Here is an 18229-nt window from a genome sequence, read left to right as displayed (position 1 = left end):
ACATTAATCTCGACGTGTTTAGTTTTAGAGTGACGCATCGGATTTTCTGCTATACACTTGGCTACTAGGTTATCACACCAAAGAATAGGAGTATGAACACATGGATAATCTAATTCTGAAAACAGAGACTTCAACCACTACACCTCAGTCACTCCTTGTGCCACTGCTCGGTATTCAGCCTCACCAACAAATCTGGCCACAACAGTCTACTTCTTTGAACCCTAAACCAATAGGTTTTTACCAAGAAAAACACACAGGCCGTTAGTAGAACATCTAGTGAATTTGCACCCTGCATGATCAACATCACACTGTTAAAGACAAGTCTTGAAGACAAGGGGTAAATAACATACCTAAACCAATTGTTTCCTTGAGATACCGAAGCAACCTCTTACAATCCAACTAGTGTTGGACCTTAGGAGAAGACAAAAACCAACTTAATTTGTTCACCACAAACGCCACATTAGTCTAGTATAAGTTAAATATTGAAGTGAGCCAATAACAGTCCTATAAAGTGAAAGATCTGAAAACAAATCACCCTCATCAGTCAAAGAGGTACCCGGACTCATAGGAGTGGCACAAGGCTTGCAATCTTGCATTGCAGCCTTCTTCAACAAATCCAGTTATATTTGGATTGGGTTAAGTATACCCATAGGGTCTCTATAAGCTTCAAACCCTAAGAAGTAGTTAACCAAACGAAGAGTCTTGAGGGCAAAGTAGGTGTCTAAATCCTGAATACAAGCATGCAAAGCTGTAGAATCAGATCCAGTAACCAGAATGTCATCCACATATACCAAAACAAATAACACAAATTTTGGAGTCCTTGTAATGAACAAAGAAGCATTTGAAACAACTCTTACAAAATCCCAATCTTGTAGGGCTAACCTCAACTTAGTATACCAAACTCTTGGAGCATGCTTAAGCCCATAGAAAGACTTCCTCATGCGACACACATGAGAAGGAAATTGTTGATGCACAAACGCCTTAGGTTATGACATAAACACTGCCTCATGTAGATCCCCATTAAGAAACACATTATTGACATCAACCTGTTGGATATCCCAGCCAAATGTAATAGCCAAAGAGAACCAGACTCGAATTGTAGGAGCCTTGACAGTCGGGTTGAATGTTTCAGCATAATCAACCCCAAGTGTTTGGAGGAAACCCTTAGCAACTAGTCGAGTTTTGTACTTGAGAATAGAGCCATCAGAATTTGTACTTGACCCTAAAAACCCACTTGCAATCAATGAGATTCAGAATGTTCTTCCTCCATAGCTTTAATCCAATTGGGATCTAAGAGAGCTTCTTGAACAGAATTGGGCTGTAGGGGCATGGGGAGGAGTAATAGCAAGCTATTTTGCTTTGGCTCTACTGATCATTGGGTGAATGAAAGGTGTTGGAGCAGCCTTAGATTTAGTTGACTTACGTGTAGCAGCAGGCTCAATAGGAACAGAAGAAGAAGGTTGCTCAGCAGTAGGTAGAATAGGACTAGTGGCAGGAGTGACAGAGGAGTTGAGTGGTGCTACTCGAGGAGAAGAATCAAAGAAGATAGAAGGAAGAGACGAATTTAGAATAGCTGTAGACAAACCATTAGATACTGTCTGAGGGGCACGAGAGGTAAAAAATAGTTGAGGAAATGGAAACTCTTCAAGATTAAAATGGACATGTCTCGACACATAGATTCAACTAGAGGGATGCATACATTTATACCCAGCTTGCACATAACTGTAGCCAAGAAACACACACTTGGTAGAATGGAAATTGTACTTGTGCTTGTTGTAAGGTCTAAGGTATGGAAAATAAGCACAACCAAATGGTTGCAACTACATGTAGTTAGGCTGTTTATGATAGAGTTCCTCAAAAGGGGTTTGAAATTGAAGTGGTGAAGCCGGTAACAAATTAATGATGTAGACAGCTGTTCGAAAGGCTTCTACCCAAAATTTTAAGGGCATGTGGGTATGGGCTAAGGGAGTAAATCCTATCTCAGTTATGTGTCTATGTTTTCTTTCGACAACACCATTTTGTTAGTGGGTATGGGGACAGGAAAACCGAGGTTGAATGCCACAGGCATATAAGTAAGGTAGGAAGGCCTTAAATTCTCCACCATTGTCCGTTTGGAAGGCCTTAAGTTTTGATTGATATTGCAATTCAACAAATTTGTGAAAGGTCTTAAAAGTAGACAAAGCATCAGATTTTAGTCTCAAGTGATACAACCATGTATGCCTAGTGTAAGCATCCACAAATACAATATAATAACGATACCCCTCGGTAGAAAGAACAGGAGAAAGGCCCTACAAATCTGAGTATACTAATTCCAAGGGACTCTTTGTTGTAATTTGACAACTAACAAAAGGAAGTTGATGCATTTTACCCAATTTACAAGAGTCACAAAATGAAAGATCATTAGTAGAACAAGGAACATTGACTTTATTAAGAACGTATTGCAATACACGAAAAGAAGGATGTCCCAACCTAGCATACCAATGCTGACACACCCTATCAACATAAACCAATTGCATGCTAGGCAACCCAGTAGAAGAGGACATACTCTGTCCTTTACAATTATTCAAACAAGACACCAAAGACTCGTTAGATTCTTTGAGAAACGACAACAGCAAGATTGCTGGACACATGAGAAGAAGCAGCCTGGGATTCAACATGAACAAATGCTGGAGCTAGCTGGTAGAGGCCATCCTTAAGCATTCATCAAAGTAGCACTTGGCCTGAATCCTTGTCCTTAATCTAACAAAAGTTAAAGTGAAACTTGGCAATCACATTATGATCATTAATAAGTTGAGGGACACTAATCAGGTTCTTGTTCATACTAGAAACATGAAGAACACTTGGTAAAGAAATGATAAAGGTAGGATTAGTCTGAGTAAGCATTTAGCTAAGCCCAATATTAGTAATAAAAAGAGTCTTACCGTTGCCTACTGCAACTTTATCACTGCCACTGTAGGGGGAATGAAGAGAAAGGTTACTCAAGCTAGAGGTGATGTGGTTCGTAGCACCAGAGTCTATGCACCAGGAAGGATCACCATGATGATAAGGTGAAGAGGAAGAGAATTGGGACTGTGTTTTTGAGGATTGGGGTGAACAACCATCGTGAGTCTCAGCTGCAAACCCTAAATCAGTCAAGAAAGCTCCATTACACTCATGTGAAGCTACAAAAGCCTAAGGATCAGACTGGACCATACCACCACCTCTACCAAAAGAATTCATATTATGCTGAAAGGTTTTATCAAATCAATGAAAGCACCTATCAGCAAAATGACCGGGTTTCCCACACAACTAGCAGTAGATCCACCTGCTAGAGGACCTGCCTCGACCACTACCTCCTCTATAACCACCTCCTCGTGGAGCAAAATTACTTCTACCAGAAAAATTTCCTCTGCTAGAAGTACTGCCACCTCTAGATAATTGTGAAGCCACATTAACATGCATAGTTGCATAATCAAAACCATGCACATATGACAAATTAGATACACTTTTTCACAGCAAGTCTTTGTTCAATATTGAACCTTTTCTATGCTGATTTCATCCGTTTGATAGGTAATCAAACTTATGACCGTTTCATAATCATCATCTAATCCATGTAAGATAGCCATCAACAAGTCTTTATCACTTAGAGGCTTGCCAATAGCCGCTAGGGCATGCCCTATGGTCTTAATCTTCAAAATAATCATTTATGGACATGTCATTCTTAATAGATTTAAGTTGTTGCTTTAATTGAAAGGATCTTGCTATAGTTTGTTGAGAATAAAGGTTCTCGAGAATTATCCATACCTCAGTCGCCGACTCGCAATGAATTACCTGTCCAAGAACCTCCTTTTCTATGATAGAGAATAACCACCCTAACAACAGCTGGTCTGACTTGATCCAGCTGAGATATTCCAGATTGACAACTGGCTCTTCATGATCAGAGGAAATGTATTTCAGAGGTGGAGATGACTTGTTGATGAAAGGCAGCAGATCAAAAGCCCTAATTGTGGCCAAGATTTGCGCCTTCTAGTACAAGTAATTGTTGGAATCTAGTTTCGTACGGATGAAATTGAAAGCTTTCACCACTGCTGAGAAATCAGACTGAGTGGCCGACGATAGGGTAGAAGAAGAATGAGGAAGCGATGGTGAGCTGGAATCTCGAGAGGCCATTGATGTTAGTTGCAAGGCTCTGATATCATGAAGCAGGAGCTTCACAATGGAAAACCAAAAGAAGAAACGAGAGAAAGAAAAATTAATCTTGCTGAATTGTATTGAAGGAAATGAATTACAAGATACAAGAAATCAACAGTGAGGCTAGGTTATATACTAGCCTCAAACCACCAACCACATTAACAACAAATATAACCGCCTATTGATAAAATAAATCCTCTACAACAGAACACATAATCCTAACAATACAATCACTGCTGATGCTATCTGCAGTCAATCCGACACCAATCCTTCCACACAAATTATATGCTGCTTGGAAAGCATATGAAAGCATCCATCACCATCATAAATTAATTTATTTGTTCTTTGGGAGTCACTCCAATCAGAAAAATGCCAACTCCTTTTGTTCCTTGTGACCCTAAGTGGTTCTGTCTTGTCACTTTTGCCTATATGTGGTTCTCATTCCTTGTTCTCCAATATTATTTAAAACACACACACACACACACACACATGCTGAAACAAGAAATACAGCAAATTTCCAATAACATGGTAAACTTTAAATTCAATAATAGCTAGGTCTCATACAGTATACAACAAAGGAAAGCACCTGAAAAAAAAAATCCCTTGGAAAAATAATTATAATAATAAAACACGAATTCCATCTACAGACTACAGATATATCAACTTCAGTAGCTGATAGCAATATGAAGACTTTTCAACTGAATGGCAATAGATCTCACGCATTCCATACCAAAAATTCAGCCGGAAACATAAATAGATATCACATGAAAAACCCCAATGTGCTTTGTGTGTGCTCAGAATAATGAAACATCATTAATACACGAGTCCTGATTAAACAAGGGCATCAGAAGTGGTAAAATTGTAGAAAAATCTTGATAATATTTACATAAAATGATTGCTGTAAAATCCTTATGCTGATCCTTGGCAGCTGGACATTCTTGAACGTAGTTCTAGAATTCAACTCTTTACCTTCATTTATTTCTTGAACATTGATTAATATGTTGATAGAATTTTCAATAAAGTTCACTTTGTTGTCTTATTATGCTTATTTGCAGGTTTTCTTAGATTTGGCCGAGAAGGACATGCGACAAATTAATGCTTTATTTAGAGAGGTGATCTAAATTTCTTGATATTGCTACTTTCTTCAATATTCTTGACTACATTAATTTGATTTCTTATAAGTTTGAGAATAAATGGGTAGTGGAAGTTTAATGTGTTGCTGTTTCAGTACATCTGCATGGTAAACCCTAACATCCTTAAGCTTTGCCAGAATATTTCTCTGGTTGTAATCAGGAACTGGATGTTAATGTCATGCTGTGTGTGTCTAACTTGCTGTTCAGGTTATAGAATCGAGTTATGCTACGATTAAATGCCTTGTTGTATTTCCTGTGTTGATCACGAGGTGATAGTTCCTCATTTTACGTGTTATTTTCTCTATAAATGAAATTTGGCTATTTTCTTCCTCTGCTCTGCTCTCTCTCTCTATATGAACTTCCTATACTTCTCCTGATTGAAGTATGCACACTTTTCATAAAATGTCAATGTGCATTCTAAAGATGCACTCAAAGGGTATTTTCCTTTCCTGGGAAAAATGAGAATGTAAAAAAAAAAAAAGATGAAAGTGCTGCTGATAATAATGTTTTATTACTTAGTTGGAGGTTGTGAAAAGCAAAATCAAGGCTTGCCAATCGAAAGAGGATGCAGACTCACTCAAGTTTTCTGAGAAGAATCTTATTAATAAGGTATGTGTATGAGATCGAGACACAGGTTTTCTGTAGTTCTTATGTTATTGATAATGTTTCTTTTGCCTATTGAGGCAGGGTTCTTTCACCATTTTGATATTACATGGTATTGTGCACTGTAATAATTGCCAGCTTTCCTGTTCTCCTTCAATGCATCATTTTTGTGAATGAGTTACTTATAAAAGTCATACCAGGGTGAACTTTGTGTTTAGGCAGCCCTAATGCACAAGGCTCCCGCTTTGTGAGGGTCAGGATAGAGTTGTGTTTGTATGCAACCTTTCCCTTGTATTTGTTCAAAAGAGAAAGAGGTTGCTTCACAACTCTTAGCTAGTCATGGGTTCAAGTTGTAGAAAGTATCTTTGAGTTGTGGAAACTACATTGGGAAAGCAATGTCTTCTCTTTCTTATTAATTATTGCAATGATATTCTCGTATTTCATAACATCATGTTATTAATATTTTGTCGTCATATTAAATTTTAATAATGATTTTCTTATTGTTATAAGATTTAACACTACCAATACAATACTCAAAATAAATATTTATATTATAATATTAAATGGTAATACTAATAATATTGGTAAGAGATTTATTCCTATATTACTATTTAGTCTATTTTTGTAGTTTACAGTACCCATTTATGATGTTATTTAGAAGAATATTGTAGTATAATTTAATATTACTAAATTTCTGATATTATTTAATATTATCAGTACAGAATTTATTAAATTGTTAATATTTTGTAATTCTAATTGATGATATTTATGATTGTTATATTGATAATAAATATTAATTGTAAGATATAATGCTAATTAGAAAAATATTATAATGTAATATTAGCATTATTAACATAATAATAGTGATTACTAATATTACAATATTAATAACAATTATTGTTATTATGATTAAAATAGCACAATTAAAATTGCAATATTTACAATATATGGGTAATGCTATAATTATTTTATAACAGTATATATATTTATATTGTTGATAATATTGTTAACCAATTCTAAAATTCGCATTTTTCTTATTAATGTTGATATTGATATTTTGTATTTGTTAATTTTTATAATGCTATCATAGATATTATTATTTTAACAAGTATTATTTCTTTGTAATATCAATATTGAAGTTATAATTAATAATAATAAAATTAATTCGATTCATTAATTGTAATAAAATATAAGACCAGTTTGTTTATAATACAGAATGTTGGGCAGCAAAGCATCAAGTCTTTAGCAAAAGAGTTGGGGGAAAACTAAGAAAAACTTGGTGGAAGATTCATAGGTATGATATGAGTTAGAAGGGCCTTATGGAAGATGTGAGTCCATAGATTGAAATGATTGGAAAGTCAAATTTCATTTAGTTGATCTGACATATCGGGATTAAGGCTTAATATGTTACTATTGTTGTTTATTAATTAAGAATGCTGATAATTTGGCTGAAATTTTTTGCAGAATTATTGGTGTCCATTAATTAATTGAACTCAATGCTAAAATTAACACAAATAATGTTAGACTAACCAAATTACCTAATTTTTTCTTTTCAAAATTGGAATTAATAATATACTTCATAAAAGGGCATCCTTAGTACACAAGACTCCCAATTTGTGAGAGTTGACAGAGGGTTTGGTACTTAGCTTTCCCCTTGCTTTTTTGGTTTTTTCTAAGAAGCTGTTCCCACAATACAAACCCATGATCTTCCAATCACAAATGAGCAATCTTAGCACTGGAATATATTATTATAATTGAAACTAGTTATAACTGGCACTTTGACAAGTTACTACATATGTCTAACCACAATGTATAACGAACAAATGTGGATGTATCAAATATATTTTGATATTTCCGTTTTCAGTTTTAGAAAACAGAATGTGTTATTAAATGCCTAGTTCAGATTTTGCCCCTTTTTTTTCAGTAGAAAATGAAAACTGAACACAGAAGGCTGAAAAAGATTGTAAAATATAAAAGGTGATAGCATTATCTAACATCCCTAAGCAAATGATATAAAATCTAAACCCTTTTTTGGATGTATATTTTTATGAAATTCAAGGAATCTGTTTGAACTCTTTTGTTGTACTCCAGATTTATACTGATTCTGCAGAAGCAAAAATTCCAGCAGTTTTGAATTACCTGGAAACCATTGTAGAGGTACCTATTCTTTCTTCACTTGGCATATATTCATTAGGCTTCCTTTTATTTAATGCCATCAGCAAATGCATGATTTAAGTTGTTGCAATTTCATTGGTTGTGTAATAGATTCCATTATTCATTATTGTGCTCAGTTTTGTGAAGAACACTAGGAATGCTGGGTTTGATATGATATTTTGTGGGTTTTGATTTCTGTATACCTATTGGTCAATTAGGGTTTCAGTGTATAACAGTGCTGATGGAACATGGTTTGTGTATAACAGTTGGGCTTTGTTTTTTTTTTCTCCACTTTTTTATTTTTTTTAGTTAAAGAGATGATTAGCAAAATATTAATTAAATGTAACTTATTTGGATTTATTTAACAATGTTTGTGTTAAAAACTAATGGAAGGGGTGTCCCGCCCAACACAAAAGAAAAACCACAGGGATCTCTAGGAAAAAAAATAAACCAGAGGGTCTCCATGCAAATAAGCCAAACCACAGGGGATTTGGGGGCAATTTATCCTTTTATATTTGTATTTTTTTGGTTATCAGTAAAGGTTCAAGAAGAGAGTGATTTGAATATCAATTGTGAGACATTAGAACCCGCCATGGTCGGATAATCTACATTAATTAAGGTGGTTGGTGTTAGAATCTAATCATAGCATAATGTTCTGTGGTTTCTAGGTCAGGTGCAAGTTTAAATGTAATACAGATGTACTATTATTTTATGAAATTTGAACTTCCTTACTGACCGTACAGTTTTTTGCTGTCGGGATTAGTTGCAAATGCATCTAATGTGTTTAACCGTTGTATTCTGATTGTTAGGCTGATTGCAAGTTTCTAATATTTGCTCACCATCAATCCATGATTGATTCAATACACCAATTTCTTCAGGTAATATTATCTAATTTAGTTGATTTCCTCTCTGAAGCCTTTCAATTTATTCTGCTCTCATTGTCTATGAAATTCCAGAAAAAAAAAGTCAGTTGCATACGAATAGATGGTAGCACTCCGGCAGCGTTAAGGCAATCTTTGGTAACAGATTTTCAGGAAAAGAATGCAATTAAGGCAGCAGTGGTAATGCATGTTGATTTTTGACTCTTTTTTTTTTTTTTTGTTCAATATAATGTTTTCTGCTCTCAGGCCTCTCATAATTTTCCCACTTGTTCAAAGTGGATTTACCATCACTGTGATGTAAGTCTTATGATCTTCAATTAAGCTTTGTGATTGGCTTTTCTACAGCTATCCATCAAAGCTGGAGGCGTTGGGTTAACCCTGACAGCTGCAAGCACAGTCATTTTTGCAGAGTTATCTTGGACTCCAGGAGACATGATTCAAGCAGAAGATCGTGCTCATAGGATTGGCCAGGTAACCTAATTCAATGATTATACAACATTCTGGATTTAGAAAGGATCTGATTGTTATTGTGCGTGCTTCTTTACTCTCAAAAGGATCATTAACCTTCTTGCTTTCACGTTTCTAGCTGTTGTTTGCATGGTTGTTGAAAGCTCAAGGTGCATTGAGGCGCCATATTGCTTGGCACTAGGCACAAGGCACGAGCCTTTGTATGTGAGGCGCACATTTAAAGTCTTTATAAAAGTACTCATCTGTCGTTATTTTCAATATGTACCTTAAAGAGGCAAATGCAAACTTATAAACTCATAACAAATAACCAACACTATTTAACTAAATTATGGGGTGTTTTTTTTTTTTTTTTTTCAAAGTTCATTTAATTTTTTCTGGTTATTATTTGTTAGATTTTAACAAGTCTATCAAAAAACAACAAAAAGATTACACAGAAGAGAAAGGAATGCACCTTACACCTCAGGGTGAGGCTCACCTTAGCACTTAGGCATGCGCCGCATAGAGCGAGACACCCTCAGTTGAGCCTTGAGCCTAGGTTCACCTTTGACAACAATGGTTGTTTGTTTGGTAAACTTTGTTGCTGGCCCCAATTGATGTTCACCACCAAGATATTGCCCCACAGTCAACTGTGATCAGTAGCTAAATATAAAACCTAGTTGTATAATTCTTCTATTTGTTTATGAATGAGCTTGACTTTTCTGACAAGTTAGGTCCGGATTTCAGGTGTCATCAGTCAATATATATTACCTGCTAGCAAATGACACGGTTGACGACATAATATGGTACTGTTATATCCCATTTATTTTACTGGAACAGTTGCCTCTGATAAGAGGGTGGTTATTTGGAGGAGTTTTAATTATAAAACAAGATGTTGACAATTTTGATATGTGACTTGAGCCTTATATTTCTCTTGGCAGGGATGTTATCCAGAGCAAGTTGGAAAATTTAGGACAGGCATGTTTACTCTTTTGTCTCAACTTTACTGCTCTTATGAATTTGAATTTCTGTAGTGCTGTGCTTTTATTTCATTCACATGTAAAGAGCATCACCAATTTGCCCTTACCTCCGCAAGGAATATGGTTTCATATAGAACCCGCCCATCTGATATTGAGTCAGGGCCAGTTTTCTTGAAAGAGTCTGGCTTCTTAACTGAAATTTGGTCCATGGGCTTGTAGATGCTTGATGGCCAAGAGAATTCGTTGGAAGTTTCCACTAGCCAGCCGAAAAGCAGCCCAGCAAAACAGAAAACACCAAAAAGCAGCCCAGCAAAACAGAAAACGCTAGACTCTTTCATCAAGCGCTGTAACACCACGAGTAACCACGAAGATCAGCCCAATCTAAAATACCCCAGGCAATGAGAAATTGATCCCACAAACTGCTGATGTACGATCAAAAGTATATATGTAAATATGTATGGCAGATGAGAGTTGATTTACTGGTCGAATTTGTATACTAAGCTCCTTTTGGTTAGTTTGGCAGCTTGAACGGGCTGGAAGCTGAATGACAAATTCTGTACTTATGTTAACCAGATAGCATTATCTTTTCAAGTGACCCTTAAAAGTGATGGGGTCATCTTATAAATGGTCATTTACCTTGGGAGCTTTTTGGCGGTGATGATGGCATTAAAAAAAGAAAAAGAAAATCCCACTTCAGCATCTGATGAAATAACTTGAAAGAAATAGAAGACTACAAGTTTTTCTGATGAGTAACACGAGCAGAGGACTAGACATTGATGGAAAGCAGAATCCCTTAAAAGTTTAGGAGGTTTTGATTACAGAAAATGGAAAAGTCAATGAAGCCACTTCAATCTAAATTTGTCCTCGCTGGGATTCTTTTTGGATGGTTGTGCTTTCGGAAATCTGTTTTTCCATTCCAGTTGGAACTACGGACAACACTCTCTTGGAGTGTTGTTTTGCCCCATTTCTATAAATGGTCAAATTGTAGCACAATGTTGTGACCAACAAGGACTGATAAATTAGCATGCAAGGTCCTTGCCAAGTTATAGGAGAATTACAGCTTAAACCAGTAGAATTTTCATTTGTAGATTTAGTGATCCCCTCAACCATTCTTTAGTTTTAAAGGTTGATCTCCTTGTTATGGTCAAAGTTAGAATAAAAATGAGTTGCTTTTGGTGGCTGGGCTAGTGTATAAATGATCAAATCTTTTTCACATGAATTCTAGACTTGACAAGTCGGAATTTATGCAACCAAACCTATCTAGTAGGATTGGGGCTCAACACTTCGTACTCCTCATTCTTGATCTGTCCATGCGGGTTTAATTTGGTTTCTGTAAAGCACATAAGAGCCAAAGCCAAAAAGACAACCAACACCAGAACCAAAGAAGTAAAAACTAAAAGAAAAACTGCTACCTTACCAAGGAAAGGACAACCTACACCCAAATTAAAGAACATAAGGATTCCTATAATAACTACAACGAGTGATATGTGCAACAACCATGCAGCTGATGCAAGACACGAACTAGAATATGGCTAATGGGAAAATGAGGGACCAACGAGACTTGATTAAGTCTGTTTAGCTTTTTTAATGGGTGTTTAGTTGTTTTAGTGGGTTAGTATTGTGTTAATTTTCAGCAAGAGTGGTAAATGTTTTTCCTATTTTGTAGCTTTATTGTTATCATTGTACGTCTATAAATATGGACTGAAGGTGAAATGAATGGGACGACTAGAATTAATCCTAATATATTCTACTTGTCTTCTCCCTCAATTCCACTATCCCCTATTTCTCTTAAAATTATACCCATCAATGGTATCAGATCGTGGTTCTGACCATGAACACTCACGGCAAAACCAATGTCGAGTTTTGAAACGAAGTTCATGAGATCTTGGGATGCCATGAACCTAGTATTGAACAAATCCATGCTATCCTCCAGATCATATTATTTGAGCGTCAATCACTTCACGTCTAATAGAATTGTGCCAATAACCACCCCGGAACAAACCCCTTCGCTCTTATTGAATCCTCCCAACAAGTTAACCTACTGTTAACTAATCACCAACTAATCACTCCCAACCTTTCATGGACCATAATTATCATCATCTCAAACTGAATTTTCCCAAATTTAATGGAGAAGACCCGCAAGGATGGAGCAATATTTTGACTTCAAGGAGATGCCTGCCAAACAACAAGTCTAACTCGCCTCATTTCACCTTGAAGGAATAACACTTCAATGGAATAGGTGGCTCACCAAGTTCGGATGATTAGTAATCTAGACAGAATTCACCAAGGCCCTGCTGCTTTGTTTCGGTCCAATCAACTATGAAGACCCCTCCGAAGCACTCACTAGACTCAAGCAAATCACCATCGTTTCAACGTATCAAGAAGAATTCGAGAAGCTTTCCTACCAAGTCGATGACTTATTAGAAAAATTTTAGTCGGTTGTTTTATCGTAGGGTTCAAAGATGAAATCATGATGGACGACAAAATCAAACAGCCCTACTCACTAGCTGATACTATTTGAGTGGCCTGATTAGTGGAAGAACATAATGTCTTGCAAAGAAGAGGGGATAGTTCTTTCAAGTCCTCTATCCTTAGCATTCCACCCAAGTTAGGGAATAACAACACAGTTAGAGTTTTAGATCCCTTGCCAACACTCAAGACCGACACCAATGCCATTAGCAATGCTAGTCCTTCTAAAGGAATTACGAGCTAAAAAGCCCGAGAGCGTAAGAAAAAAAGGCCTATGCTATTTCTGTGGTGAGAAATTCCTTCCCAAATATCGGTGCCAATGACCTCAACTACTAATGCTTGAAGACATACCCAACTTCATCCTTGCAAACAAGGATAATCTGAGCAAGAATGATACGTGCAATAGCCATGCAGCCCATGGAAGACATGAACTGGAGTATGGCTAGTGGGAAAATGAGGGTCCAACAAGACTTGGTCAAGTTTGTTTAGTTGTTTTAGTAGATGTTTAGCTGTCTTAGTGGGTTAGTATTGTGCTAATTTTTAGCAGGAGTGGTAGATGTCTTTGTCAAGAGAATGTTATGTTTTATTCATCTATCATGCCAATATGTATACATGGATCAAGATGCATTATAAGACTTGTTCCCGAATAAACTAAAAATAAAATAAAACCTAATAAGCTAAAACAAACATTTAGAAAGATACAAGAAATACATAATATATTATAACACTCCCCCTCAAGTTGGAGAAGATAGGTTAACCATCCCAAACTTGTCAATAAATTTTTGGAATATTTGACTGGACATCCATTTAGTCAGGATATCAGCCAACTATTTTGCAAAAGGAATTTATGGTGTGCAGATCAACCTATTGTCTAACTTTTTCCTGATAAAGAGCCGGTTAACCTTCATATGCTTGGTACAATCATGTTGAACCGGATTATGAGTAATACTAATAACTGATTTGTTATCACAATTTAACGTCTGTCCCACCTAATCTTGAGATCATCAAGAATGACTTTTAGCCAAAGTAACTCACAAATTCCAAGTGCCATAGACCTAAATTCCACCTCAGCACTAGATCTGGCCACAATAGTTGCTTCTTAATTCTCCATGTAACCAAATTTCCTCCAATAAAAGTACAATAACCAGATTTTGATCATCTATATATCTGTAGCAGAACAAGCATAATCAACATCAGTGAATGCTTTTAGAGTTATATTAGAGCTCATTTTGAATAAAATTCATTTGCCCATATGTGTTTTCAAATATCGAAAGAACACGATACACTGCTCAAAGGTGAGTTTGTTTAGGATTCTGCATAAACTGGTTCACAACGCTGACAGCATAAGCAATGTCAGGTTAGGTGTGTGACAAGTAGATCAATTTTCCAACAAGTCTATGAAACATTCCCCGATCAACAAGTTTGTCACCAATAGCATCACCAAGCTTGTGATCAACTTCAATTGGAGTGTCAACTGGCTTGCACCCTATCAAACTAGTCTTAGTAAGAAGGTCAAGAATATATTTTTGTTGTGATATGAAGATTCCATCCTTAAACCGTGCTACTTCAATTCCTAAGAAGTATTTGTCTTCCTAAGTCCTTAATTTCAAATTCTTTTGCTAAACACTCCTTCAGGTTTTTTTTCCTCATTTTCATCATTACCAATAACTATTATATTGTCCACATAAACCAAAAGGACAATCACACCTCTTAATCCTATGTGTTTCACAAACAATGTATGATCCCTTTAACTCTACATGTATCCCATTGACAACATTGATTTTGAGAATCTACCAAACTAGGCCTTAGGAGATTGCTTTAAACCATGGAGAGCCTTTTTAAGTCTACATACCTTTCTTTTTGCACAATGATTGTAACCCGGTAGACAAACCATATAGATTTCTTGCTCAATGATCCCATGTAAAAATGCATTCTTTTCGTTAAACTGAGAGAAGTTCCAATCCAAGTTCACTGCCAATGATAATGAGACTCGTACAATATTCAACTTGGCTACATGCCCAAATGTATTATGGTAGTCAACACCATATGTCTATGTATAGCCTTTTGCGATAAGCCGAGCCTTATACCTTTCCAATGATCCATCTACCCTATACTTAACAGAGAATACCCACTTACAGTCAACTGGTTTCTTTCCTTTAGGTAAATCAACCACCTCCCATCTCATGTTCTTCTCCAGGGCTTCAATTTCCACATTCATGGCATGTCGCCATTTCTCACTTTCTAGCACCTCAGATAGGGTTTGAAGAATCTTAATCGAGACAAGATAGGAAAGAAAACTCTTGTGATAAGGTAACATTTGATCAAATGACACAAAGTGAGACCAAGGATGTTGAGTGCATTTTTGGCTTCCTTTCCTGAGGGCAATAAGAAGATCAAGATCTCGAGAGTCATAAATATGATCAATGAATTAAGATTGAGAAGGAAAATCATTCACCTTAATGTTTTTCTCAAGACCGGAGCTCGGTTCAGATGACTGGCATGCTCAAGAGATTTCATGACACCCTTCCTTCTTGAGTATATAGATTCAATTGGTGGCCTCTGTTCAGTTTCTAAAAGAGGAGGTAGAGGTAAAGACACAAATACAAGTTTGCTTTGTGAGACATTGGGGTTAAACTGCGAAGAAGAAGTTACAATCAGGAGAGAAAAAGAATGAAGCCAATCCGAGTCTTCTAGAGGAATAAGCTCCCTCTGAAGACCAGGATTGTCAAAGAACCGTTCATGCTCAACGAATGTGACATTAGCGAAGATAAAAGTTTGTCGAGAAGGAGGATGATAACACTTATACCCCTTTTAAGTAGATGAGTATCCAGTGAAAACACATTTAAGGGATCGAAGATCGAGTTCAGACGTTGAGATCTTAGTGGGCAAGGAGACAGACATTGAGAATTGAGGATAAAACTGAGCAAATAAGTCCCACGGATTCAGATTACCAAGAGTAAGGGTGGAAGACAATTGATTAAATGAGCTGAAGTGAATACTGCTTCTCCCCATAGATATTTAGGTACTTTGGTTTGAAAGAGAAGGGCATGAACAATAGACAATAAGTGTCCATTTTTTCGTTCTGCCACCCCATTTTGTTGGGGAGTATCGACGCACGTAAACTCATGAATAATGTCTTCAGTGTGGAAATAAGATGATAATATGTTAAGAGTATTAGATCAAACACTTTACACACAATTCTCACATTCTCTCAAAAAGGAATGAAAAAAAAAGGGGCAAAAGATTTATCTTAGTTCAGGCTTTGAATAACTCAAAGCCTTACGCCTAGATAGTAGACGATATCAAGAAATCCACTATGGAATAGAAAGATAAACACTCACATAGCCTTCTCACACAGGCTTCCCTCATAGAGATTACAAAGTTTATGAACCTAGGTTTTTCTCTCTCTTATGTACGTGAATGAAGAAAACCCTCATAGAAACACATATGACCCTCTATTTATAGAGAATAGATGTGGCATTTACAAGACACTTCAAAGAAATAGAAAAATAAGTCGGTACTAATCGTTATAGGGTCAGTTACCATTACAATGATTTAAAAATAAAACATAAACTTCCTGTTTCTTTCATGCCTTTTGCTCTGAATTTAAGACTTAACTGGTACAAACTTCAACAATTTCTCCACCATCTGCATAAGTTGAGTCTTCAATCTTCAAATTCTTTTATGAATTCTGCATCTACATTCTCCCTTAACTTCCTTCTTCCTTACCCTAAGCTTGACTGCTTAGGCTTCCTGAAGCTATCTAGAGTAACTTCAAACAATGCTTCAACTTGGTTGTTGGAATGACCTTGGTGAAAATATCTGTTGCATTGTCTTCACCTACTACCTTTATTAGCTTAAGATCATTCATGTCTAGCATCTCCCGAATGAAATGATGTTGCACCTCAATGTGCTTTGTGCGTTCATGATGGGCCTGGTTCTTAGATAGGTGAATGGCACTCTAGTTGTCACACATAATGGTAGTGTCTATCTCCATTCCAAGCAGTTCTCCTAGCTGTCCTTTTATCCACAATGCTTCCTTAATTGCCTATGAAATGGAAATGTATTTGGCCTCAGTGGTTGACGAGGCTACTACATGTAGTAGACTTGCTTTCTAACTTACTGTAGCATCCAAACCTTAAAGACATAACCGGTTGTGGACCTTTTTCTATCCAGACCTGCTGCATAGTCGACATCTGAATATCCTATGATACTTACCTCATTTTCCACCTTAGCTCCACCTTAAACTAACACGGTATCCAATAATACTTTCAAGTACTTAAATACCCATTTAACTACACTCTAATGAGGTTTTCCAGGGTTTGTGTAACACCCTACCTACTCAGAGCGTGTTATGTCTTAGGGAATTTAGGAACTTTTTTTTTTTCCACACTACATCACCCCGAAATTCCCTTAGACCTATCCAGTGCTTAACAAAATAATTTATACACTAGAGATAAATAAAATTTTATAAAGCGGAAGCTAAAATCGAATCTGATCATATGATTTCATACATAGATAATTGAACATGACACTTATTACGAAGTTGATACATAAGCTTCCAAAGATAATTTAAAACGTACATAATACTTGAAATATTCGTGTTACAACATAACATGGTACACTTGCTCATTTCTCGACGACTCATGTCGTTACACATCTTCGACTTTCGTACCATCATTGCAAGTCCCGACTGGAATGTTGAATATTCCAATGGCAAAACCCAGATTAGATGATGAACCATCTAAGTAAGGGTGCAAGATGTTTTAACATGTGTGTATGTAATGTCTTACTCATCGTAGGTGTCAACTGCACCCTTCATGCTATTTGCCATTTTTACAGCCACATCTTTTGAAGCCGGGGTAAATGGGGGCACCCTTGGTACAGTAGCGGTGCTAGTTCGTACTTTCTACGGCCACGATGCATGTAATCAATGATATCAACGTGTACATATGCATTTCATAGCATGTCATGTGTGCAGTCTACGTGATGGATATATATCAGAGTATGTCAATATAATGAAAGTATTCTCGAAAATCGGGTGTAAACATAAATATTTATAACTGTACTAATTTTGTAACAGTACACTTACTTTTCACAACTAAGCTGCCTCGATAAGCGTGACGACGAGCTATTTCCCAATCCTCGTGTCCAAGGCTCCTAAAACATTAAATTTATTCCAGAATATCAATTTTCCATTTTCTCATAATTTCTACAATTTCTCCTTATTTTCTAAGTCTTATTTCCTGAAAATTTCATAATAAATATCTAAACCTTCATTTAACCCAATTTTCCTTCACTAATATTTTTAAAAATAACATTTCCAGCCTTCTGGAATTTTTTTGAAAATTTTCAAATTAGATTCCTATTTTTCCTTATTTCCATAATAAAAAAA

General features: G+C 36.2%; 1 protein-coding gene across 5 annotated transcripts in view; it reads left to right on the top strand.

Moving 5' to 3' along the window:
- Positions 1-11011, top strand: part of LOC127799931 (uncharacterized) — a 31578-nt gene extending 20567 nt beyond the window's left edge. For all 5 annotated transcript variants that reach the window (XM_052334225.1, XM_052334226.1, XM_052334227.1 and 2 more), the window contains 9 exons: positions 5226-5282; positions 5823-5912; positions 7998-8063; positions 8870-8938; positions 9017-9121; positions 9287-9412; positions 10133-10191; positions 10327-10363; positions 10585-11011. In XM_052334225.1, coding sequence (XP_052190185.1) covers positions 5226-5282; positions 5823-5912; positions 7998-8063; positions 8870-8938; positions 9017-9121; positions 9287-9412; positions 10133-10191; positions 10327-10363; positions 10585-10767 — 792 coding nt within the window. In that variant the 3' untranslated portion in view covers positions 10768-11011. The remainder of the gene's footprint in view (positions 1-5225; positions 5283-5822; positions 5913-7997; positions 8064-8869; positions 8939-9016; positions 9122-9286; positions 9413-10132; positions 10192-10326; positions 10364-10584) is intronic.
- The last annotated feature ends 7218 nt before the right edge of the window (positions 11012-18229 follow it).

Source organism: Diospyros lotus, chromosome 4, assembly GCF_014633365.1.
Source record: "Diospyros lotus cultivar Yz01 chromosome 4, ASM1463336v1, whole genome shotgun sequence".
Classification (NCBI taxonomy): domain Eukaryota; kingdom Viridiplantae; phylum Streptophyta; class Magnoliopsida; order Ericales; family Ebenaceae; genus Diospyros; species Diospyros lotus.
The sequence above is the reverse complement of the archived record's forward strand: the minus strand, read 5'-3'. Positions and strand labels throughout refer to the sequence as shown.